General features: G+C 47.1%; 1 protein-coding gene across 4 annotated transcripts in view; it reads left to right on the forward strand.

The window, feature by feature from the left end:
- Positions 1 to 1995: 1995 nt before the first annotated feature.
- The window catches only part of rnf212 (ring finger protein 212), a 117738-nt gene continuing 93516 nt past the window's right edge, over positions 1996 to 26217 (forward strand). Inside the window, exons 1-3 of one of the 4 annotated variants that reach the window (XM_072497554.1) lie at positions 1996 to 2075; positions 5988 to 6113; positions 24955 to 25016. In XM_072497554.1, the coding sequence (XP_072353655.1) occupies positions 2042 to 2075; positions 5988 to 6113; positions 24955 to 25016 (222 nt within the window). In that variant the 5' untranslated portion in view covers positions 1996 to 2041. Of the gene's footprint in view, positions 2076 to 2241; positions 2372 to 5987; positions 6114 to 24954; positions 25017 to 26217 lie in introns of those variants that run through there. The other 3 variants (XM_072497555.1, XM_072497556.1, XM_072497557.1) reach the window with 3 other exon arrangements.

Here is a 26217-nt window from a genome sequence, read left to right on the forward strand (position 1 = left end):
GTTCCCCAAGGGTCAGTGTTAGATCCCCTGCTCTTCCTGGTATCTATAGAAATGATGTAGACCTTGGCACAATTTCAACATTTGCAGATGATATGAAAATTTAAAAAAAATAATTCATGGCATGTGGACATCACTGGCTAGACCCCAACATGCCCATCCCTAATTGCCCTTGAAAAGGTGGTAGTGAGCTGTCTTCCTGAACGCTGCAGCCCATGTGGTGTAGGTACACCCACAGTGCTGCTAAGGATTTCCAGGATTTGGACCCAGCGACAGTGAAGAAACAGCGATATATTTCTAAGGATGGTGAGTGACTTGGAGAGGAGCTTCTAGGAGGGAGTTTGTGAACTCCGAGGAGGTTATTGTAGAAATTCAAAAGTATGGCATAGATTCTATGATGAACTGCTTAGATGGGCTTTTTTGTTGGCATGAACCAGTTTGGGACGAAGCACCTGTCTCCTTGCCATAGATTCTATGATGACATGGCAGGTTAATGAAATGAGTGAACACGTGGCAGCTGAACTTTAATACAAAGGACCGTGAGTGATTCATTTTGGTAGTAAAGGGAGACAATAAAAATAAATTATGCCATTTTAAAGGGCGTGCAGAAGCAGAAACACCTGAGTGTATATATGCATAGTTCATTGAAGGTGGCAGGACAGGAGTGCTGGCACTTAATAAATCATACAGCAATCAAAAGAGGGATGGAGTACAAAAGTCTCAAATGGAATACTGTGTCCAGTTCTGGGCACAGTAAATGTTGTGTTAATCACCCTGGGGTAACATGGACTGCAACTGGATGCAGTTGTACTTGAAAGTAGACTCCAAACTTTGATGTTTGTTCAATACGCTTTATTGAACTTGTTAAGCAGAGCACACAGTTCGCTGTGGGTTTGACACTCTACTAATCTAAGTGTGCTTACTATAACTAGCTAGACCAGACTAGCTCTGAGCCACGTGTAGAAGGTGCAAACTGATATATACACCCTGTCACTACAGTTGTCACCAATGGAAAGAGGCCGAGTGCTGATGCTTGTGTGTTTTATAGTGGGCAGCCACCTTCTAGTGTTCTGCCTGGTGATTGGTTGTGTTCTGTCCTGTGTGTTGATTGGCTGTACTGGGTGTCTGTCACTGCCTGTCTGTATCTCATTATGTGCATGAGTGCATAGCATGACAGTAAATATGTGAAGACGTTTGAGAGGGTGCAGAAAAGATTCAGGAATATGGTTCCAGGGACGAGGAACTTGGGTTATGTAGACAGATTGGAGAAATTGGCAGTATTCCTCTTGGAGAAGTGAAGGTTGAATGCTTACCTGGCAGAGGAATTTAAAATCGTGAGGGGGCTGGACAAAGTAGCGAGAAACTGTTTCCATTGGTGGAAGGTTTGAGACCCAGGTTTACTGGCAAAAGGGGCAATAGGCACTCAGTGGGTCATTAGGTTCTGGAATGCTCTGCCCAAGAGTGTGATGGAGGCAGATTCAACGAAGGCACTCAAGAGGGAAGTGGGTTATTATCTGAAAAGGAGGAACGTGAAGGGATACGGGGAGCAAGTGACGGAATGACACCAGGTAAAAATCCTCCTTGAGAGAGGCAGCACAGGCACTGCGGGCTGAATGTGCTGCAACCCTTGTATGATCCCTTCATTACTACTGAAATAATCAACATGACTGTTTATTGTAAATAAGGTCAAAACTGTTGAGGAACATTTATGTTTCAGGTATTCTTGTGTGACCTTCACGCCGCAATGGTTACTCGTACTTTCAGGGCACATGTTCAATTTTCAAGATAATTGCGCAAATAACATTACTTGGCACGCTCCAGCAGAGCTGTAAATACACCACTAGATGATAAATATGTCCTCGCGGGTCCACAGGCAGCTGCTCAGGTGACAGAGCCGCACGTCACTCCAAGTGGCGCGGCCAAACCCTGTGACTGCGCATGCGGAGAGAGGAGGCGGGGCGATCGGCCTGGGTAAGCCTGCGCAGCTCGTGTGACTGCGCATGCGGGGAGGAGGGTGGAGCCGAGACAGACCCTGTGACTGGGCATGCGGAGAGAGGAAGCGGGGGCGATCGGCCTGGGTAAGCCTGCTTAGCTCGCGTGACTGCGCATGCGGGGAGGAGGGTATGTGACTGCGCATGCGGAGAGAGGAAGCAGGTGAACAGGCCGCCAGCAGGCCGTGTGACCGCGCATGCGACATCAATCATGCGGGGCGAGGCGGGGCGAGGCGGGAATAAGGGCAGCACTGCGCAATCGCACGCACATGCGTTGGAAGGAACATGTTTTGGCGGGTGAGGTGAGCAGTCTCCTGGGGCAACCGCCGCTGTGAAGAAGCGGGTAAACCAAGCAGTTGTGCGACCTGAACCATTGAGGCGTGGTGTGTATACATGGAATCAATGCCTTTAAACTGTGTCTTGCGTTGCTTATTCAGTCATTGAGGACATTTTTATTTATTCATGAGATCCGACATTGGCTAGGCCAGCATTTATTGCCTATCCAAATTCCTCTTGAAGTGGTGAACTGCCTTCTTAGACTGTTGCAGCTTGTGTGGTGTCGGTACACCTACAGTGCTATTAAGGGGGGAGTTCCAGGATTTTGTCCTAGCAACAGCGAAGGAACTGCGATATATTTCCAAGTCAGGGTGGTGAGTGGCTTGGAGATGAACTTCCAGGTGTTGGGGTTCCCAGATATTTGCCATCATCGACAAACATCTCCGCTTCTGACCATATGTTGGATGGTAGGTCATTGATAAAGCAGCTGAAGGTGGGTTGGGCCCAGGACACTACCCTGAAACATCTATGATGATTTACTGGAGGTCAGATGACCCACCTCCCAACAACCATGTTTCTTTGTGCTAGTTAGGACTCCAACCAGCAGAGACTCCAGTTTTCCTAGGGCTCCTTGATGCCACACTTGGTCAGATGCAGCACTGTTATCAAGGGCAGCCGCTCGGTTGAAGGCTGGCAGATGTGATACTGGAAACCTCTGAACTTTACTTCTGGCTGCAGATTATAGTAAATACCTCAGCTTTACCTTTTGTACTGATTTGGAGGGCTCCCCCATTATTGAGGGTGGGAGTATTTGTGGAGCCTTCTCTTCCAGTGAGTTGTTTAATTGTCCATCACCATTCACGGCTAGATTTGGCAGGACAGCAGAGCTTAGATCTTATCATCGAATCCCTACAGTGCAGAAGGAGGCCTTCGGCCCATCGAGTCTGCACCGGCCCTCTGAAAGAGCACCCTACCTAGGTCTAATCACCCCCATAACCAGACCTAGGGGCAATTTAGCATAGCCAACCCACCTAACCTGTGGGAGGAAACTGGAGCACCCAGAGGAAACCCACACAGACACCGGAGGTCTGAATGGAACCTCGGTCTCTGATGCTGTGAGGCAGCAATGCTAACCACTGTGCTACCCATGACCTGATCTTTTATGTGTGAGATTACTTAGCTCTATCACTTGCTGCTTTTGCTGTTCGGCATGCGTTGTACCTTCACCAGGTTGACACCTCATTTTGGGTATGCCTAGTGGTGCTCCTGGCATGCTCTCCTGCACGCTTCATTGAACTAGGGTTGATCCCCTGGCTTAATGGTAATGTTAGAGTCGGGGTAATGCTAGGCCATGAAGTTGTCTCTGTTCTGACTTCATATTTCAAGAACAATCTCTTTTGCTCTTATTTCCTCTTATTAGCCCCATTGTCAGCTACATCAGGCTATTCCTTCTGTTGTTCCACTGTCCTTTGCACCTGACCTTAATCATTCTTTTCAATTTCTTTGCGTTTGTTTGTACTTGTTTCAGCATCTGTGGAGAGAGAAAAAGAATTGATTGATTGGTGCTCCGTCCACCACCTTAAACATTCACCCCCTCCATGACTGGTGCACAGTGGCAGCAGTGTCTACCATCTACAGGATGCACTGCAGCAACTTGTCAAGGCTTCTACAACCTAGAAAAGCAAGGGCAGCAGGTGCAGGGATCACCACCATCTGCATGTTCCCCTCCAAGGTTCACACCATCCTCAATTCCTTTACTGTCATTGAGTCAAAATCCTGGAACTCCCTCCTGAACAGCACTACATGGACACCAGTGGTTCAAGAAGATGGCTCATCACCATCTCAAGAGCAATTAGGGGGGGCAATAAATGCTGACCTAGCCAGCGATGTTCATGTTCAACAAACAATTTTAAAAATACTTGACATTTCAAATTGATGACCTAACATCAGTACTATTATTTTAAAGATACTTACAATGGATTAACTTAATTCTTAGAATTTTTATTATGTCCACTGAATGTGCTAAATATCTAATTGTATAAGAATGTTGATTTTTCATTGATTCATTGTTCAATAAATTATCTTTATACTAATATGTGGTAGATAGTGCGGTCTGTGACAAAACAAGGGCATTCGCCACTGACCTAAAAGAAAGTTGCCCACAAAGGTCTAGCAATCTCCGTGGCATGGATTTTCCCTTTCTCTTTGGCAATTCAAATCTGCTGTCAATTCAAGGGGATCGCCAGACACCTTAATAATAATATTTATTTGTGTCACAAGTAGGCTTGCATTAATACTGCAATGAGGTTACTGTGAAATTCCCCTAGCCACACTCTGGTACCTGTTCGGGTACACTGAGGGAGAATTCAGAACGTCTAATTCACCTAACAAGCACGTCTTTCGGCACTTGTGGGAGGAAACCGGAGCACCTGGAGGAAACCCACACAGACATGAGGAGAACGTGAAGACACCGCACAGACCGTGACCCAAGCTGGGAATTAACCCAGGTCCCTGGTGCTGTGAAGCAACAGTGCTAACCACTGAGCTCCTTGCAGTAGTGATACCAGTAAGTGGACAAAGCAGCTTATTGAAGTATTCTCATAGACAGCAAAGCAGGAAGTTTAATCCACTGAATATCTTTCACCCTTAATTTGAATGAAATAGAGAAATAAATGATCATTGGGTTAAAAATCCAATGAAATATCATAAGCAACTTTTCAGGAATATTTGTCATTTAAAAAAATATTCAGATTTCTTTTGACTGAGTCCGCAGCCGCCATGCGAGCATCCTGACCGGCAATAGGTGGTTAGTTCCACGCTGTCGGGAACTCGGCCGGTCGGGAGCAGAGGTTTGCTGAGCGGGCCTCTTGCAATGCGCCCCCAGCAGCGCGGCGTACTCCACGGTGACACCAATTTTCGATGCCCGGAGAAACGCCGAACCGGCTCCGGGCCTGATTACGACATCAAGCTGGATTCTCTGCCAGGCGCCGGCCGCGATTTCGGCGAAGGGCTGTTGAGAATCCAGCCCCTGGAGTCTGAGATTTGCCGCATTGAGAAGTGCAAAGTCTCCAACTAGTGCCCAACTAACATGACGACTAAAGATCTAGAGCAGACCATTTGGCTTTTCGCGCTTGCTCCACCATTCGATAAAGATCATGGCTGATTTGGCTGTGGTCTCATTCCATTTTCCTGTCTACCCCTCATAACTCTTATCTCACAATCAGTGTCCTATTTCAGTTTGGAACCCCAGTTTGCATATGAAATGGGACCTACCCTGAGAGCATGTCGCCCGTTGGACACCCTTCTAAATTGGCACCTACTGCATCATTGGTGTGAACATGGTGGTAAGACTACTGCCCATCCTTTGAGGCCATTTATGGCAATCTCATGGTCAGAACATTAGCCCTAATCTATAAACCATAAAATCCTGACCATCTCATTACATTTGTGGGACAGTAATATGTGCAAAAAGTCGCTGTGATTACCTTCATAAACTTCATTGTACTCGAAGCATCTTTGCATTAATCAACATGAAAAGTTCCTGAACCTTGAGGATCGCAAACATTTTCAATTGTTTTTACCAAATAAGATTTTATCAGAGAGAATCTTGCTTTGTTCCCAACTCCATTAAATATATTTTCATTTGTTATAGCCTGCTTGGTTTCATTATATTCCCCCTCTTGTCAAAGAAACACATTTTAAAATCAAAACTTTCCTTTGTAGGTTGTCTGGGCAACATGGCCGACTGGATTTTTTGTAACTACTGCTTTCAACAACCCAAAGCAAATGGCTGCAGATTTTCTCTGACGAGTTGTGGGCATGTTGTCTGTGAAGTCTGTCTCAAAAAAGGTAGGAATAGATTACAGAAGTACGTTTTCAAGAGGATGCTTACCGTTTGAAATGCACAGTTAAAGTTCAGGACTCGGCTGGACAAACTCTTGTCATTTTAAAAATATTCAGATTAAATTTGTGTTGTCAGACGAGTCCCAAAATGCCGAACATCCAATGAATTATTTTGAAGTACACTAACTTGTATGTAAGAAAAACTTTGCACATGCCCAGGAGTTTCCAATATACTTCACAACCAACCTTTGAAATTATGGATGGAGGCAAATGTGGCAGTCAGTTTGCATACAGCAAGGTCCCAAAATCAGTACTGCAATTGGTGACCAGAAATTTGTTGTAATTGTATTAGTTGAATAATAAATATTTGTAGGGCAGCACGGTGGCGCAGTGGTTAGCACTACTGCCTCACGGCGCCGGGGTCCCAGGTTGGATCCCGGCTCTGGGTCACTGTCAGTGTGGAGTTTGCACATTCTCCCCGTGTTTGCATGGGTTTCGCTCCCACAACCCAAAGATGTGCAGGATAGATGAATTTGCCACGCTAAGTTGCCGCTTGATTGGAAAAAATTAATTGGGTACTCTAAATTTAAAAAAATATATATTTGTTAGGACACTGGTGGGAATTTCCTTATCCTTTAATGAATATCTGAGTATAGCTGAGAAATGTTTTTGTTCCCCAGTAATCCAGAGATTTAAACTGATAGTCCAAATGAGAAGCTTATTGTAAAAATACAACTATATCCTTTAGGGGAGGAAATATTTTAGAACAGATTATAGACCAGCATCCCCAACCCTTGACCCCAGAGCAGCATCCTCCCCCATCACTAAATGTCCATGTCACCCTCTCCCCGCACTATTTAAATAGTGATAGATTGGGAAATGTTGACGTACAAAGAGACCTGGATGGTCTTGTGCACTAGTCACTGAAAACAAATATGCAGGTACAGCAAGCAGTTAGGAAGGCAAATGGTATGATGGCCTTCTTTGCGAGAGGAATGTCTTACTGCAGCTGTACAAGGCCTCGGTGAGACCACACCTGGAGTATTGTGTGCAGTTTTGGCCTCCTTATCTTTTAAAAAAAGATATTTTATTCCAAACATCTTCAACATAATAACACGACTCTGACATACAATAGAGTATACAGCTATTTTCCCTATTTCCTCTCCCCTTCTTCCCTGTGACAAACAGCTCCTCAAATGTAGCCATGAATGGCCTCCACCATACCGTGAAGCCCTCCTCTGACCTCCTTGAGGCAAATTTGATTTTCTCCAACCTGAGAAACTCGTACAAGTCTCCCAACCCTGCTGCAACCCCCGGTGGCATGGCCGACCTCCAATTCAAAAGTATCTGCCGGCGAGCAATCAAAGAGGTGAAGGCCACGACATCGGCCCCCTTCCCCTCCAGCATCTATGACATCCCAAAGATTACCACCATCAATCCCTACAATTTTCGATAAGTTCCCGAACACCGCCTCCCAAAAGTTCTCCAACTCCTCACATCCCCAGAAAATATGGGCATGGTTCGCCGGCCCACTCCCACACCTCTTGCAGACATCCGCTACCCCCGGAAAAAAAACACTCATCTGGGCCCGAGTCATGTGGACCCTGTCCACCACCTTAAATTGTATAAGACTCATTCTTGCGCAGGAGGAGGGCTGAGTTCGCTCTTGATTAGTAAGGTGATTAAGGGTTATGGGGAGAAGGCAGGAGAATCGGCCATAATTGAATGACGGAGCAGACTCGATGGGCCAAATGGAATAATTCTGCTCCTTGGTCTTATGGCATATTACTTCACACCAAAACCCCCATCGTATTTCTCTTCCCAATTTCTCCTTCACCTCCGCTTGATCCTTTCACAAAGGCCGTGCCCTGCTCCCCAACGACCTGTATATACCTTCCCAATCCTATCATCCCCCCACTCCTCCGGGAGCCACATTTTTTCCAACAGCGTATACTTTGGCACCTGAGGGAACAAAGGCAGCTCCTTGCGCGCAATGTCCTACATGTGCCAATATCTAAACCCACTCCTCCTTGGTAGATCGAACCTCACCTGCAGCTCCTCTAGCCCAGCAAACTTCCCTTCCGCAAACTTGCCGCTCGCCTGCACTAACCCCTCCTCTGTCCATCTCCTGTACATCCCATCCATCTCCTCCGTGTAAACCTATGATTCCCACACAGTGGAGCCATCACTGATATGTGACCCAATTTAAAGTGCCTCCTCAGCTGGTTCCACATTTTTATAAACAAATCCACCATCGGACTCCTTGTTTACTTCCTCAGGGCGAATGGCAGCAGGGTCATCACCAGAGCCCTCAGGCGCGTTCCCTTACAAGACTCCTCCTCTAACCTGACCCAATTTGCCCCCACCATCTCGTCTTCTCCACATTCGCTGCCCAATAATAATGCAACAAATTTGGGATGCCAGCCCCCCCTTCCCACCTCTGCCTTTGCAACAGAGCCCTCTTCACCCTCGGCACCTTCCCTACACACAGAAATTCTGAGATTAACGCATCTAACTTCCGAAAAAAGGCCTTGGGGAGAAAAATTGGGAGGGACTGAAACACAAACGGGAATCTTGGCAGTATGTTCATCTTCACTAGCTGCACCCTTCCTACCAATGTCAGGTGCAGCGCATCCCATCTTTTAAGGTCCCCCTTAACCTCTTCCACCAACCCCATCAAATTCCACATATGCGTTGTGGCTTTCTCATGCGTTACCCGAATCCCCAGGTATCGGAACCATGCCCTTGCCACTTTAAATGACAGTGCCCCCAGGTCCCCCCCCCCCCCCCCCCCCCCCCCCCTCGCCCCGCTGCATTCACCGGGAACACCTCACCCCATCTTTCACCTGAGGTGTATCTCCTGCAGGAAAATCACCTCTGAACACAAACCTTTCAAGTGTGTGAACACTCGGGGACGCATAACTAGTCCATTTAGCCGGTGGACATTCCATGTTGTGACTCTCATCGGAAACTTCCACCTCCCCTCCCCCCTATGTCCGCCATCATCACTCTTGGGCTCCCCCCTCACCTGCACTCTGAATTGGGCCCACTCAAGATGGCCCCCACCTCGTCCATGATCAAACACACCCTCCATAACCACCATTGCCCGCCACCTCACTTCCGTTCACTCGCATTTCTTACTTGAGTGGCGACTGCCACCTGAAGGCCCTAACCCAAAAACCCACCATCCCCATTCCCTTTATCCATCCCATCAGGAAGCGAAGATGATGAATTACTTTAAAAAGAAATTGGATGGGCACTTGAGGGAAATAATCGTGCAAGGCCACGGAGTTGGAGAGGGGGAATGGGATTGACTAGGTTGCTGCAGAGAGCTGGTATGGACTTGATGGAATTAATGGCCTTGTTCTGTGTTGCAGTGACTCTATGGGAAGAAGTTTACATTCTCCAGCTGGTGTTTGTAGGTCGCAGTTGTGGGGGGGGCGGAAACATAAAACTGCTCAGATGGCCTTCCCACCAGACTCCAGCCTTTACCAACCTCTCTGAAACTTTATGGTAGGGCTAGTGCAGCTTAGCCCGGTCTGACCATACTTGCCAAAATTGAGTCCTGTAAGTTACCACCAGCTCAATTTTCAACCTGACAAAAGAAGTTCAGGGGTGGGTAGAAGCCTGAAAACTTACCTGCCTCAGGTGGAGAGGTGGGCGGGGTGCCTGCCTCCACCAACAGCCTTCTTTCAACATTGAGCACAGACCAAAAGTTCTAACCTTCGCGGGTGCTCCCCCCTCCCCCGAACAACAGCTGGAGGAGTCACTGTGGTGCACCGGCGAGGCCGAGAACTACATGGATAACACATTTATGGAAGTGGTCATAATGCAGGTTAAGGGAGTACAAGCATAGGGGAAAAGGGAGACTGCCAGACAGCTGGGAGGACCACGCAGGTATCCCTCTCAGTCACTAACCGTATTTCTGTTTTGGATATTGGTAAAGGTGATGGTTCCTTGAGCAGTGCAGGTAGGGCCATGACCATTGCACCACAGGTGGCTCAGCTGCACGGGAGGAAGAAGAAGCGTGGAAGAGCAATGTGGTAGGTGATTCAATAGTTGGGTGAAGAGACCGGTGTTTCTGTGGCCATAAATGTTACTCAGGGATGGTATGTTGTCTCACTGCGTCAAGCATGTCACTGAGTGCCTGCAGGACACAAGGCCCCCATAGCTCTCTGTGGCTAGGAGTTCCAAAAACTCACATCCCTCGAAGAGAAGAAATCCCTCCTCATCTCAGTGTTAAATTGGTACCCCTATTGATGACTTATTTGTTAGGTTGGCTGGAGGCCAACATTTCCGTAAAATGGACCTCAGTCAAGCATATCTTCAAATGAACATGGATCAGGATTCACAAGTTATTGACAGTTGTGAGACACAAAGGGTTATTTCGATACAAACGATTACCATTTGACATCACTTCACCACCAGGGATGTTCCAACGAACTATAGACCAAATCTTAAGTGGATTAGACGGAGTGCAGTGTCACCTGGATAACATCATGGTTACTGGGAAAGATGGGGATAACGCCTCTGTAATCCAGATGCTACACTCCAGAAATTTGAAGATTATGGGCTGAGTCCAAAAAGACAATTGTGAATTTTTCTAATCTTCAATTGAATATCGGTCATGTTATCAGTGCCCAGGGAATGCATAAATCACCTTAGAAAGTCAAAGCCCTTCAAAATGTTACCCAACTTCGATCTTTCTTAGCTTATTAAATTAATCGATGCTAACTCGTAATGGCCTGAAGTTGCCATCATAAAGTCAACGTCATTGGAGAAAACAATTGAGAAATTGGGTGAAGTCTTCAGCAGATTCAGTTTCCCTGAACAACTGGTGAGCGATAATGGACCACAGTTCATACCTCAAGAGTTCCTAAACTACTTGAAGTAGACCCAAATTCAACACATTCAGTTTGCTCCTTATCACCCTGCCATAAATGGGCTGGCAAAATGATGACTCCATTGTAGATCTCTGCACATTTCGCTGGCTTCGCACGGGGCTCCTGCCACTGCAATCGCGGGATACCAGAGTGAGGTTGGCTCTCTACATGGGGGAACCATCGAAGATCGTGGGGATCATGATGGTAGCATCGGTCCGTCTTCCTTTGGTGGTGGTGCAAGGGCCAGCTCCCAACTTGTTAGGTAGAGACTGGCTGAGAGTCCTCCAGTTCAACTGGTAAAGGGTCTTTCAGATGGGCCCCAGGAGTCTCTATGACATGCTGGGTAAATACCCCGAGGTGGTTCAGAGGGTCTGGGCAGCATAAAGAGTTTTATAGGCATAAAAAGTAAATTCGTATCCCAGCTTTAAAAAAACCTGTCGAGTCAGGCAAATCCAAATGATTTGGTTGACATTCTGTTGCTAACTTTCTCCTTGGTTCAATTGCTCTGTTTTATTACCTTTGCTCTCAAGTCGCCAGGTATCTTTATGATACCGCCACGAGGTTCAAGTCCGAGTAATGATCAATAACTCAATACACCGATGAGTAAGATTCAAATCAAAGCACATTTATTATACACAGTAGTCGCTACTCATGCACAAATTCTACGTCTAAGCTACTTCTACAACTAACAGGCCTCTACTTAACTTCGGACTGGCCCACCAGGTCAGGGGAACAAATGGCCTTTCGTTCGGGTTCTGAGTCTGCGGGATTCGAAGTTGGTACGGATTGGTAGCTAGGAGCGCCTATCTCGTAGCGAGCGTTGAATTAAGACTTACTTCGTTCGGTGGTCACTGCACCGGTCACGGTCAATGTTGGTTTGTGTTGCTGGGTGACCCGGGCAGGACGAAGAGGTGAAGAGAGCGATTTGAACTTGTGGCTTAACTCTTATCGTCCCCGTGGGCTTCCCGCCTTTCGGGGCGGACCCTGTACCTGGTCCCAATCGCTTGTTTCGATTTCTCCAATACTGGAGCGGTTCCCTGATCGATGGGCGGTCTTGAGGTGCTCGTTCACCTCCTTTGTGTTGGCTCCTGCTGGCGCTGAGGAGTCTGGCTTTGCTTTGTGTGTCCACAATGTTACTTATTGTTCCCGGGGATTGCTCATCAGTATGCAGATGGCTGCTACATTGTATTGGTGATGGTCGCTGGTATCGATGTTGTCTGACCTTTTGCAGAGTTTTAATACACAACAAACCTGCACCTGCCGGTTTCTGTCTTGTTGGCTGACTTTCCCATCAGCCTTTGCCGTTCACCATTTTAAATCGGGAGTTGGCCAATTTAGGTGGCTACAATTCTCCTCATATTTTGACCGCATCACACAAAATTGCAGCCCTTGATAAAATTCATTTGCCTTCATGAATTTCCTTAATCAGCTAAAAATGATTGCCTCCCTAGAAGCAGGGAGAAAAAAAACTTGTTTACTGCTTGTTAAAACTTTCTGCAACAAAACAGCTGACAATTTCCTTAATTTTGTAACAATTTATGTCAGGGGTTCAAAGTTATATTTTACTTCTCAAAGGTGAATTTGTTTAAAGGAAGTAGTTTATCTTTAAAGCTAATTATGTATTAATCCAAGTACTTTCATAGAGTTTTGGTTCGGAAATTGGGAATATAGTTGAGCCATGTAAAAACACAACGTTGTATGGAACAAGAAGGAGGCCATTCTATGACAACTGAAATGAGTTATCCAGTCTAATCCCACCTTCCAGCTCTGGTCACCCTGGAAGTCCTCAACATTGTTTCTGGACATGTAAAAGTTACTAACCTCCTCTCAGCTGATGTGGAGCAAGATTTGAAGCTCCCAGGGTAGAAAGGACACACAAAGTGCTCTGGAGTGTGACTCGGTAGTATCACCACTGACTGTGCTGCCCAGAAGGGCAGATTTACCAAATTTGACATACATCAGGTGGTGAGAGAACAAACATGAGGGTATAACCTATGGGGCTCGTCCTCACGGATTTACCTGTCACTCATGCACTTATGTCAAAACCCTCACAGTGTTTGTAGTTGTGACTACTGTCAGGTCCTTGTTTAGGCCAATTGAGCAGAATCCCCTCCTTTCACACTCAATGGCATTACTATTGCAAAGATTCCTATTATCCACATTCCAGAATGTGGTTACCGCTGACCAAAAACCTGATATCATCTAAATGCTGTGGTCACAAGGAAGCAAGCTATTCTGTAGCAAGTAGTTGTCTCTTAACTCCCCAAAGTCTCTGTACCATCTGCAAGACAGGTCTGTAATGATATACCCTCTGCTTGCTTGAATGAATGCAACATGCAAGAAGCGCAACACTATTCAGGGTACTGTTACGACACCCTGGACTAGTGTGCGGTCACTTCCAGCTCCACTTGACCCGGAGTCGCAACACAGTTGAAATTAGCTAAAAAAAAATGTAAATACCCAAAGTCTTTGGTCTTTGACTGCACAATAACTACAGTCATCAGGTTTGTAAATTTAAACACAATTAATTTTTATTAATAACAATGACTAATAATTAAATAGTCAACCACTAAAGAGAGAGAGAGCAAGACACAGCCTCTCCCCACAACGTCCAGAGCTTTCTCCTGGGTTCTCTGAAAAACCCACCTAGCAAGACCCAATCATTGTCTGTTGCCGGGCAGAATACAGACCCTGGCCACCACATTGGCCACCAACCAACCAATCAAACTAAATTCCTCCATGTGCGGGTGCCATAAAGTCTGAGTTATTTTCAAAATTTAAATCTTCACAGCACAGTTTTGCAACTTTTGAGTTCCTCACTTCCGATGCTTAAAGCTATGTCTCCAACAAACAGCGCGGGAGGAGAGAGAGCCGGGACATTGAAAACAGCGCGGGAGGAGAGAGAGCCGGGACATTGAAAACAGCGCGAGAGGAGAGAGAGCCGGGACAGTGAAAACAGTGCGAGAGGAGAGAGAGCCGGGACATTAAAAACAGGGCGGGAGGAGAGAGAGCCGGGACATTGAAAACCGCGCGAGAGGAGAGTGAACCAGGACATTGAAAACAGCGCGGGAGGAGAGACAGCCTGAACAGTGGAAAACAGCGCGGGAGGAGAGACAGCCGGGAGATTTAAAAAGCGCAGGAGCTCCGAGTCGGAGCGGAGATTTAAAAAGCGTGGGAGCTGCAAGTCGGAGCGGAGATTTAAAAAGCGCGGGAGCTGCGAGTCGGAGCGGAGATTTAAAAAGAGCGGGAGCTGCGAGTTGGAGCGGAGATTTAAAAAGAGCGGGAGCTGCGAGTCGGAGGGGAGATTTAAAAAGCACGGGAGCTGCAAGTCGGAGCGGAGATTTAAAAAGCGCGGGAGCTGCGAGTCGGAGCGGAGATTTAAAAAGAGCGGGAGCTGCGAGTCGGAGCGGAGATTTAAAAAGATCGTGGCCTAGTTTCGGGAGCCGTTCGGAGGAGGAGGAGCAGTCTCTGTCAGGGAGAGAACCTGAGAACATCTAAGACCCTCAGAAGGTAAGTAAGTGATTTTTACTCATTTTTACATTTATTACCTTTTCAAATTGTGTGTGTGGGGGGGTGGGGAAACTGAAGTGACATCACAGAAAAGCTGTGACCTGAGTGGCTGGTTGGGAATCTACACTAAATTAAAAAAATTAAGCATTGGTAACTAATTAAACATAATTACTTAATTATAATTTAGAGGGGTATCTAAGCCAGAGATGGGAGAGTACTATATTTAGCTTTCACATTTATAGTAGAAATCTAGTGCTAGGAAACAGTTTTTAAACTTTTAATTTTAATATACTAATTAATTGACGCAATGTCAGTTAGAGCGGTGCAGTGCTCTGACTGTGAGATGTGGCAGGTCCGTGAGGCTTCCAGCATCCCGGATGGCTTCATCTGCAGAAAGTGCACCCAACTGGAGCTCCTTACAGACCGCATGGTTCGGTTGGAGCAGCAATTGGATGCACTTAGGAGCATGCAGGTGGCGGAAAGCGTCATAGATCGCAGTTATATAAATGTGGTCACACCCAAGGTGCAGGCAGAGAAATGGGTGACCACCGGAAAGGGCAGGCAGTCAGTGCAGGAATCCCCTGTGGTTGTCCCCTTCTCGAACAGGTATACCCCTTTGGATACTGTCAGGGGGGGATAGCCTATCAGGGGAAAACAGCAGCAGCCAGAGCAGTGGCACCACTGCTGGCTCTGATGTTCAGAAGGGAGGGTCAAAGCGCAGAAGAGCAATAGTAATAGGGGACTCTATAGTCAGGGGCACAGATAGGCGCTTCTGTGGACATGAAAGAGACTCCAGGATGGTATGTTGCCTCCCTGGTGCCAGGGTCCAGGATGTCTCCGAACGGGTAGAGGGCATCCTGAAGGGGGAGGGCAAACAGTCAGAGGTCGTTGTACATATTGGTACTAACGACATAGGCAGGAAGGGGCATGAGGTCCTGCAGCAGGAGTTCAGGGAGCTAGGCAGAAAGTTAAAAGACAGGACCTCGAGGGTTGTAATCTCGGGATTACTCCCTGTGCCAGTGAGGCTAGAAATAGGAAGATAGATCAGCTAAACACGTGGCTAAACAGCTGGTGTAGGAGGGAGGGTTTCCGTTATCTGGACCACTGGGACACTGGGAGCTCTTCCGGGGCAGGTGTGACCTATATAAGATGGACGGGTTGCATCTAAACTGGAGAGGCATAAATATCCTGGCCATGAGGTTTGCTAGTGTCACACGGGAGGGTTTAAACTAGTATGGCAGGGGGGTGGGCACGGGAGCAATAGGTCAGAAGGTGAGAGCATTGAGGGAGAACTAGGGAATAGGGACAGTGTGGCTCTGAGGCAGAGCAGACCGGGAGAAGTTGCTGAACACCGGGTCTGGTGGCCTGAAGTGCATATGTTTTAATGCAAGAAGTATTACGGGTAAGGCAGATGAACTTCAAGCTTGGATTAGTACTTGGAACTATGATGTTGTTGCCATTACAGAGACATGGTTGAGGGAAGGGAAGGATTGGCAGCTAAACGTTCCAGGATTTAGATGTTTCAGGTGGGATAGAGGGGGATGTAAATGGGGTGGCGGAGTTGCGCTACTGGTTAGGGAGAATATCACAGCTATACTGCGAGAGGACACCTCCGAGGGCAGTGAGGCTATATGGGTAGAAATCAGGAATAAGAAGGGTGCAGTCACAATGTTGGGGGTATACTACAGGCCTCCCAACAGCCAGCGGGAGATGGAGGAGCAGATAGGTAGACAGATTTTGGAAAAGAGTAAAAACAACAGGGTTGTGGTGATGGGAGACTTCAACTTCCCCAATATTGACTGGGACTCACTTAGTGCCAGGGGCTTAGACGGGGCAGACAAAGGGAGACACATCCGGCCATCTTCAGAAGAAGATTGAGAGGTTGATAAGATGTATATGGAATTGGTCAGTGCTAGGTATAAGTTCCAGAAGAGTAGCAAGACTCCATGGTAATGTGCTCTGTATCAGATTGCCATCTTGTCACACGTGACACAATAAAAGGATCCTCATTTAGACAGATGAAAGTGATTGGTGAGTTAGTTCATCAAGTACAAAGAACAAAGAAATGTACAGCACAGGAACAGGCCCTTCGGCCCTCCAAGCCCGTGCCGACCATACTGCCCGACTAAACTACAATCTTCTACACTTCCTGGGTCCGTATCCTTCTATTCCCATCCTATTCATATATTTGTCAAGATGCCCCTTAAATGTCCCTATCGTCCCTACTTCCACTACCTCCTCCGGTAGTGAGTTCCAGGCACCCACTACCCTCTGCGTAAAAAACTTGCCTCGTACATCTACTCTAAACTTTGCCCCTCTCACCTTAAACCTATGCCCCCTAGTAATTGACCCCTCTACCCTGGGGAAAAGCCCCTGACTATCCACTCTGTCTATGCCCCTCATAATTTTGTATACCTCTATCAGGTCGCCCCTCAACCTCCTTCGTTCCAGTGAGAACAAACCGAGTTTATTCAATCGCTCCTCATAGCTTATGCCCTCCATACCAGGCAACATTCTGGTAAATCTCTTCTGCACCCTCTCTAAAGCCTCCACATCCTTCTGGTAGTGTGGCGACCAGAATTGAACACTATACTCCAAGTGTCGCCTAACTAAGGTTCTATACAGCTGCAACATGACTTGCCAATTCCTATACTCAATGCCCCGGCCAATGAAGGCAAGCATGCCGTATGCCTTCTTGACTACCTTCTCCACCTGTGTTGCCCCTTTCAATGACCTGTGGACCTGTACTCCTAGATCTCTTTGACTTTCAATACTCTTGAGGGTTCTACCATTCACTGTATATTCCCTACCTGCATTAGCCCTTCCAAAATGCATTACCTCACATTTGTCCGGATTAAACTCCATCTGCCATCTCTCCGCCCAAGTCTCCAGACAATCTAAATCCTGCTGTATCCTCAGTCCTCATCGCTATCCGCAATTCCATCAACCTTTGTGTCGTCTGCAAACTTACTAATCAGACCAGTTACATTTTCCTCCAAATCATTTATATATACTACAAAGAGCAAAGGTCCCAGCACTGATCCCTGTGGAACACCACTGGTCACAGCCCTCCAATGAGAAAAGCATCCCTCCATTGCTACCCTCTGCCTTCTATGGCCTAGCCAGTTCTGTATCCACCTTGCCAGTTCACCCCTGATCCCGTGTGACTTCACCTTTTGTACTAGTCTACCATGAGGGACCTTGTCAAAGGCCTTACTGAAGTCCATATAGACAACATCTACTGCCCTACCTGCATCAATCATCTTAGTGACCTCCTCGAAAAACTCTATCAAGTTAGTGAGACACGACCTTCCCTTCACAAAACCGTGCTGCCTCTCACTAATACGTCCATTTGCTTCCAAATGGGAGTAGATCCTGTCTCGAAGAATTCTCTCCAGTAATTTCCCTACCACTGAAGTAAGGCTCACCGGCCTGTAGTTCCCGGGATTATCCTTGCTACCCTTCTTAAACAGAGGAACAACATTGGCTATTCTCCAGTCCTCCGGGACATCCCCTGAAGACAGCGAGGATCCAAAGATTTCTGTCAAGGCCTCAGCAATTTCCTCTCCAGCCTCCTTCAGTATTCTGGGGTAGATCCCATCCGGCCCTGGGGACTTATCTACCTTAATATTTTTTAAGACACCCAACACCTCGTCTTTTTGGATCACAATGTGACCCAGGCTATCTACACCCCCTTCTCCAGACTCAACATCTACCAATTCCTTCTCTTTGGTGAATACTGATGCAAAGTATTCATTTAGTACCTCGCCCATTTCCTCTGGCTCCACACATAGATTCCCTTGCCTATCCTTCAGTGGGCCAACCCTTTCCCTGGCTACCCTCTTGCTTTTTATGTACGTGTAAAAAGCCTTGGGATTTTCCTTAACCCTATTTGCCAATGACTTTTCATGACCCCTTCTAGCCCTCCTGACTCCTTGCTTAAGTTCCTTCCTACTTTCCTTATATGCCACACAGGCTTCGTCTGTTCCCAGCCTTTTAGCCCTGACAAATGCCTCCTTTTTCTTTTTGACGAGGCCTACAATATCACTCGTCATCCAAGGTTCCCGAAAATTGCCGTATTTATCTTTCTTCCTCACAGGAACATGCCTGTCCTGTATTCCTTTCAACTGACACTTGAAAGCCTCCCACATGTCAGATGTTGATTTGCCCTCAAACATCCGCCCCCAATCTATGTTCTTCAGTTCCCGCCTAATATTGTTATAATTAGCCTTCCCCCAATTTAGCACATTCATCCTCGGACCACTCTTATCCTTGTCCACCAGTACTTTAAAACTTACTGAATTGTGGTCACTGTTACCGAAATGCTCCCCTACTGAAACATCTACCACCTGGCCGGGCTCATTCCCCAATACCAGGTCCAGTACCGCCCCTTCCCTAGTTGGACTGTTTACATATTTGTTTTAAGAAGCCCTCCTGGATGCTCCTTACAAACTCCGCCCCGTCTAAGCCCCTGGCACTAAGTGAGTCCCAGTCAATATTGGGGAAGTTGAAGTCTCCCATCACCACAACCCTGTTGTTTTTACTCTTTTCCAAAATCTGTCTACCTATCTGCTCCTCCATCTCCCGCTGGCTGTTGGGAGGCCTGTAGTATACCCCCAACATTGTGACTGCACCCTTCTTATTCCTGATTTCTACCCATATAGCCTCACTGCCCTCGGAGGTGTCCTCTCGCAGTATAGCTGTGATATTCTCCCGAACAAGTAGCGCAACTCCGCCTCCCCTTTTACATCCCCCTCTATCCCGCCTGAAACATCTAAATCCTGGAACGTTTAGCTGCCAATCCTGCCCTTCCCTCAACCAGGTCTCTGTAATGGCAACAACATCATAGTTCCAAGTAGTAATCCAAGCTCTAAGTTCATCTGCCTTACCCGTAATGCTCCTTGCATTAAAACATATGCACTTCAGGCCACCAGACCCGCTGTGTTCAGCAACTTCTCCCCGTCTGCTCTGCCTCAGAGCCACACTGTCCCTATTCCCTAGTTCTCCCTCAATGCTCTCACCTTCTGACCTATTGCTCCCGTGCCCACCCCCCTGCCATACTAGTTTAAACCCTCCCGTGTGACACTAGCAAACCTCGCGGCCAGGATATTTATGCCTCTCCGGTTTAGATGCAACCCGTCCATCTTATACAGGTCACACCTGCCCCGGAAGAGCTCCCAGTGGTCCAGATAACGGAAACCCTCCCTCCTACACCAGCTGTTTAGCCACGTGTTTGTCTGCTCTATCTTCCTATTTCTAGCCTCACTGGCACGTGGCACAGGGAGTAATCCCGAGATTACAACCCTCGAGGTCCTGTCTTTTAACTTTCTGCCTAGCTCCCTGAACTCCTGCTGCAGGACCTCATGCCCCTTCCTGCCTATGTCGTTAGTACCAATATGTACAACGACCTCTGCCTGTTTGCCCTCCCCCTTCAGGATTCCCTCTACCCGTTCGGAGACATCCTGGACCCTGGCACCAGGGAGGCAACATACCATCCTGGAGTCTCTTTCACGTCCACAGAAGCGCCTATCTGTGCCCCTGACTATAGAGTCCCCTATTACTATTACTCTTCTGCGCTTTGACCCTCCCTTCTGAACATCAGAGCCAGCAGTGGTGCCACTGCTCTGGCTGCTGCTGTTTTCCCCTGATAGGCTATCCCCCCCGACAGTATCCAAAGGGGTATATCTGTTCGAGAGGGGGACAACCACAGGGGATTCCTGCACTGACTGCCTGCCCTTTCTGGTGGTCACCCATTTCTCTGCCTGCACCTTGGGTGTGACCACATTTACATAACTGCGATCTATGACGCTTTCCGCCACCTGCATGCTCCTAAGTGCATCCAATTGCTGCTCCAACCGAACCATGCGGTCTGTGAGGAGCTGCAGTTGGGTGCACTTTCTGCAGATGAAGCCATCCGGGACGCTGGAAGCCTCCCGGACCTGCCACATCTCACAGTCAGAGCACAGCACCCCTCTAACTGACATTGCGTCAATTAATTAAAATTAAAATTTGTCTTTTTTTTAAATACTTTTTTTTAAAATTGCAAAGTTACTGTCAACTATCTGTTTCCTAGCACTAGATTTCTAATAGAAATGCGATAGCTAACTATAATATTCTCCGATCTCTGGCTTAGATATCCTCTAAATTATAATTAAGTTATTATGTTTAATTAGTTCCCAAATACTCAAATTTTTTTTTTTTTTTTTAATTTAGGTTAGAATCCCAACCAGCCACTCAGGTCACAGCTTTTCTGTGATGTCACTTCAGTTTCCCCCCGACACACACAATTTGAAAAAAGGTATAAAAGTAAAAATCACTTACTTACCTTCTTACCTTCTGAGTGTCTGAGATGTTCTCAGGTTCTCTCGCTGACAGAGACTGCTCCTCCACCTCCGATCCTTGACCTGCACAATGCTAATAATATAATAATATAATATGGCACCGGTACAAGTACAAGGGATCAAACTCAACACATAGTGCCACAATTGTTAATGGCCTTGATCATAACTATATACTCATTTGATTATATAGTTAGTCTTATTAAATATTTTGTTAAACTCCAGGATAATTAGGAAGATGCATGAAACGCAGGTAGGAGGGAAGCAAAATTGCAGGTATAGAAGCGTTGTTAACTAGGTAATAATGTGTCGGTATTGATGGAACCCCACGATGCTGGTTTGCAGTGTTGCTTTGCAGATTTTGCCAGATCCCCTTGTGGGCTTGGATGGATCTCTTACCCTAACTATGACCAAAAATGTTGCCTGAGGCAGACCTCTTATCCAACCTGGAACTTGAGATGATGCATCAGGCTAAAACTGGCTTGGCAAGACTTCTTCCCCAGCTTGCCATTCCAGACTTGGAAGCACTGAATTAGAATTAGAAGCAGAGGAGGAGAGTGACAAAAATAGCCAGTTATCTTTGAATAGCGCCTTTAACATGATGAGATGTTCCAAGGCCCTTCACAATAGCATTATGAAACAAAATATGGTAATGAGCAAGATAAGGAGATATTAGGTGAGGTGACTAAAGGCTTGGTCAAAGAGGATAAAGGGGGTGTCTTAAAGCAGGAATGTACGGGAGAGAGGTTGGAAGGTACAGGAAGAGAATTCCAGAGCTTAGATCCTAGGTAGCCAAAGGTACGGCCATCAATGGTGGAGATAATAAACCAAGGATGCTCTGTATTGAACCTTAGTGTGGTAATACCAGGTATTGCGGTACCAGAGAGAGGAATAACCATTGGCTAGACCGCGGGGTCTACCATTGGGCAATGTACATAGCCCCGCCCTGAGAGGCGGGGTATAAGAACCAATGCTGTCCCAGCAGCCTTCACTTCTGTAACTTCGCTGCTGGGTACAGTTGTATCTGATTAAAGCTGAATCGATATGACTCCACGTGGACTCAAGCGTATTGATTGCGTCTCAATTTAATCTGATACGCCCTCTCTGGTCGGTAGAAGTGCGGTTTGCACTCCGCGCAGATTTGGCAGTCCCTGGTGACAGTCCTGACCTCCTCGATGGAGTAAGGCAGGTTCCGGGACTTAACAAAATGGAAGAACCGGGTAACTCCCGGGTGGCAGAGGTCCTCGTGGAGGGCTCGGAGGCGGCCTACTTGTGCGGTGGCACCAGTGTCGCGGGATAGGGCATCAGGAGGCTCGTTCAGCTTCCCGGGACGATACAAGATCTTGTAATTGAAGGTGGAGAGTTCGATCCTCCACCTCAAGATCGTGTCATTCTTAATCTTGCCCCGCTGTGCATTATCGAACATGAAGGCCACCGACCGTTGGTCCGTGAGGAGAGTGAATCACCTGCCGGCCAGGTAATGCCTCCAGTGCCGCACAGCTTCCACAATGGCCTGGGCCTCCTTTTCGACCGAGGAGTGGCGAATTTCGGAGGCATGGAGAGTGCGGGAGAAGAAAGCCACGGGCCTGCCTGCTTGGTTGAGGGTGGCGGCCAGAGGTACGTCAGACGCGTCGCTCTCGACCTGGAAGGGAATGGACTCGTCGATGGCGCGCATCGTGGCTTTTGCGAATTCCGCTTTGATGCATCAGAAGGCATGGCGGGCCTCCGTCGACAGGGGGAAGGTCGTGGATTGGATTAGGGGTCAAGCCTTGTCGGCGTAATTAGGGACCCATTGTGCAGGGGCCCTGATAAAGGCATCCCGTCCCTTTGAACACCTCAGCATGGACTTCAAAGGCCCCCTCCCCTCCACCGACTGCAACACTTATTTTCTGAACATGATTGATGAGCACTCCCGGTTCCCATTCGCCATCCCCTGCCCGGACATGATCACAACCACCGTCATCAAGGCACTCCAAACTATTTTTACACTGTTCGGTTTCCCCGCATACATCCACAGTGATAGGGGGTCCTCCTTTATGAGCGACGAGCTGCGCCAGTTCCTGCTTAGCAAAGGCATCGCCTCGAGCAGTACGACCAGCTACAACCCCCGGGGAAACGGGCAGGTAGAAAGGGAGAACGGAAGGGTCTGGAAGACCGTCCTGCTGGCCCTTCGGTCCAGGAATCTCCCAGTCTCCCGCTAGCAAGAAGTCCTCCCAGTGGCCCTGCACTCCATTCGGTCACTGCTATGTACTACCACGAACCAGGCACCTCATGAACGTCTCCTTGTTTTCCCCAGGAAGTCCTCCTCTGGGACCTCGCTCCCAACCTGGCTAGCAACACCCGGACCCGTCCTGCTGCGGAAACATGCGAGGGCGCACAAGTCGGACCCGCTGGTCGAAGGGATCCGCCAGCTGCATGCCAACCCCCAGTACGCCTACGTAGCGTTCCCCGACGGTCGCCAAGATACGGTCTCTCTCCGGGACCTGGCGCCCGCCAGAGCACCACGCGCGCCCGAGCCACTGCCCCCCCCCCCCCTCCGTACCTGACCGGAGGGTCAGTACTGCCGCCAGAACCCAGGGCCGAGCAGGCACCGACGCCCCCTACAGGCACCCCTTCCTTCTGCCCATCTTTCGACCTTACAGCGCCGCCTAGGGGGTGACGAAACTGCCAGGGAGGAAGACACCACGTTCCCGGAGTCACTACTGCCGGGGCCCTCACCAGGATCGCCGCCGACACTTAGACGCTCCAGTATGACGACCAGGCCGCCCGACCGTCTGATTGCAGCACCATGAGGAAAATGAACAACGCAAGAACTTTCTCTGTAACCCTCGATAGCATGGTACCTGCAATACCTGGTCCTACCATGAAAAGGCGACAGTAATACTGGCCATCACCCCGCCGACTCTTTTTTCAACAGGGGTGAATGTGGTAATACCAGGTATTGCGGTACCAGAGAGAGGAATAACCATTGGCTAGACTGCGTGGTCTACCATTGGGCAATGTACATAGCCCCGCCCTGAGAGGCGGGGTATAAGAACCAATGCTGTCCCAGCAGCCTTCACTTCTGTAACTTCGCTGCTGGGTACAGTTGTATCTGATTAAAGCTGAATCGATATGACTCCACGTGGACTCAAGCGTATTGATTGCGTATCACTTAGTTAGGCCACACTTGGAGTATAGTGTTGAACACTGGTTGCCACACTACCAGAAGGATGTGGAGGCTTGAGAGAGGGTGCAGAAGAGATTTACCAGGACGTTGCCTGGTATGGAGGGCATTAGCTATGAAGAGCGGTTGAATAAACTCGGTTTGTTCTCACTGGAACCAAGGAGGTTGAGGGGCGACCTGATAGAGGTCTACAAAATTATGAGGGGAATAGACAGAGTGGATAGTCAGAGGCTTTTCCCCGGGGTAGAGGGGTCAATTACTAGGGGGCATAGGTTTAAGGGGAGAGGGGCAAGGTTTAGAGTAGATGTACAAGGCAAGTTTTTTATGCAGAGGGTAGTGGGTGCCTGGAACTCACTACTGGAGGAGGTGGTGGAAGCAGCGATGATAGTGACATTTAAGGGGCATCTTGACAAATACATGAATAGGATGGGAATAGAGCGATACGGACCCAGGCAGTGTAGAAGATTGTAGTTTAGTCGGGCAGCATGGTCGGCACGGGCTTGGAGGGCCGAAGGGCCTGTTCCTGTGCTGTACATTTCTTTGTTCTTTGTAAAGATCCAGTTAAAATCCTGGATGTGCCCAACAACATTGTGGGAGCACCTTCACCATATGGCCTATAGTGGTTCAAAAAGAAGGGAAACTAATAGTGGGAAGTTATGCCAGTACTGGGCACATGTTGAAAATGAATATCAAAAAAATATCTCTGGTCTTTAATGGGCAGGCCAGATAAAAATGGCTGAATTTTAGCAGTGAAATATCAGAACTGCGTCCCATATCTGCACTAATGTAAGTAGCACACTGGGAAATTCTAGGGTTTCAGCAAAAGTATGCTGTACCTTCAGCAGTTACTTGAAATGTTGTTTTTAATTGAGTTGGCTTTCTGTTTCCACATTTCAAATTTGTTTCATAAACGGTGTAGAATATTTCTAATATTTGATACTTTCTTTTAGGAAACATGGACATATGCACTGTATGCAAAGCACATTGTCAGACTTTATTTCTCTCAGATAAGGTATTTTATGCACTAATAGCATTGTACTGCTTGCTTGATTTCCACCTTATTTTCATTTTATGGATCCTGCTCTCTTCCCACTCTACTATTTCAGTCTGTAGAATGTAAAGTCTGATAAATGATCAATAAACAGCGATAAATGTAATTTTAGCTTGAAAAATGTATGTAAATTATTTTATTTTCTTAAGTTATTGTGGACTAATTTTGTTATCTAAGCAAATAACCATAACCTTGATCTTTACAAATATAAAGATAATTTATGACAGTTAGATTTTTTAACATGTTAAGTTAGCAACAAACCAAATAATTTGACAATGAACTTGTAGAAGTTAGAGCACATAATCGATATTTGAGTGGATTGCTGAAACATACAACTGAGGTAACGGTGAGGTACTGATGTCAATTTCTTTGGTTGTTGTTTTCTTCAATGTACCAGGAGGGATAAAGACCGTGAACACAAATAATTATGGAACAGTTCAAAGAAACAATTCCCTTTGTTCTTCACTGATTAAAATTAAGGAAACAATGGCATAGGACTTGTTTATCTGGGAACATATCTCTGAAAAATATTTTAGTGGCTTAAAAGTAGATACTCACTGCATGAAACTCTTTTGACATATTCTCAAAAGGTGACACAGCTTAAATATTTTTTAAATCTAAAAGATTTATACGTTTTGTATGTGTGTATTTCCTGAATTGCTGGGAAATACCACAATTTTATTTCCATCACACCGAGCTATTTAGGCTAGGTGCCACATGTAAATTACATTTTGAACATAATAGCCCTTCCAGATCTCAATTTGAACTATGGCTAGTTGCCTGACCCTAGTTTTTTGGCACTAAGAACGTCCAGATTGGATATAGCACAACTAGATGCTGAGTTAAAACTACTCTGCCCCAGTGTAGTGATATTCCTATGGGCTATATCATAGTTGGATGGTGTGTGACCTCCAACCAGCAGGTGGCGGTACAGGCACACCATGCCAAGGACATGGGACCTGGATATAAAGGGAGACACATACAGCCATCTTCAGAAGAAGATTTAGAGGGTGATAAGACATACATGTAATTGGTCAGTGCTAGGTGTAAGTTCCAGAGGAGTAGCAATACTCCATGATAACATGCGCTGAATCAGATTGCCACCTTACCACACGAGACACAATAAAAAGATCCTGGTTTAGACAGATCGAAGTGTTTGGTG

Source organism: Scyliorhinus torazame, chromosome 3, assembly GCF_047496885.1.
Source record: "Scyliorhinus torazame isolate Kashiwa2021f chromosome 3, sScyTor2.1, whole genome shotgun sequence".
Lineage (NCBI taxonomy): Eukaryota > Metazoa > Chordata > Chondrichthyes > Carcharhiniformes > Scyliorhinidae > Scyliorhinus > Scyliorhinus torazame.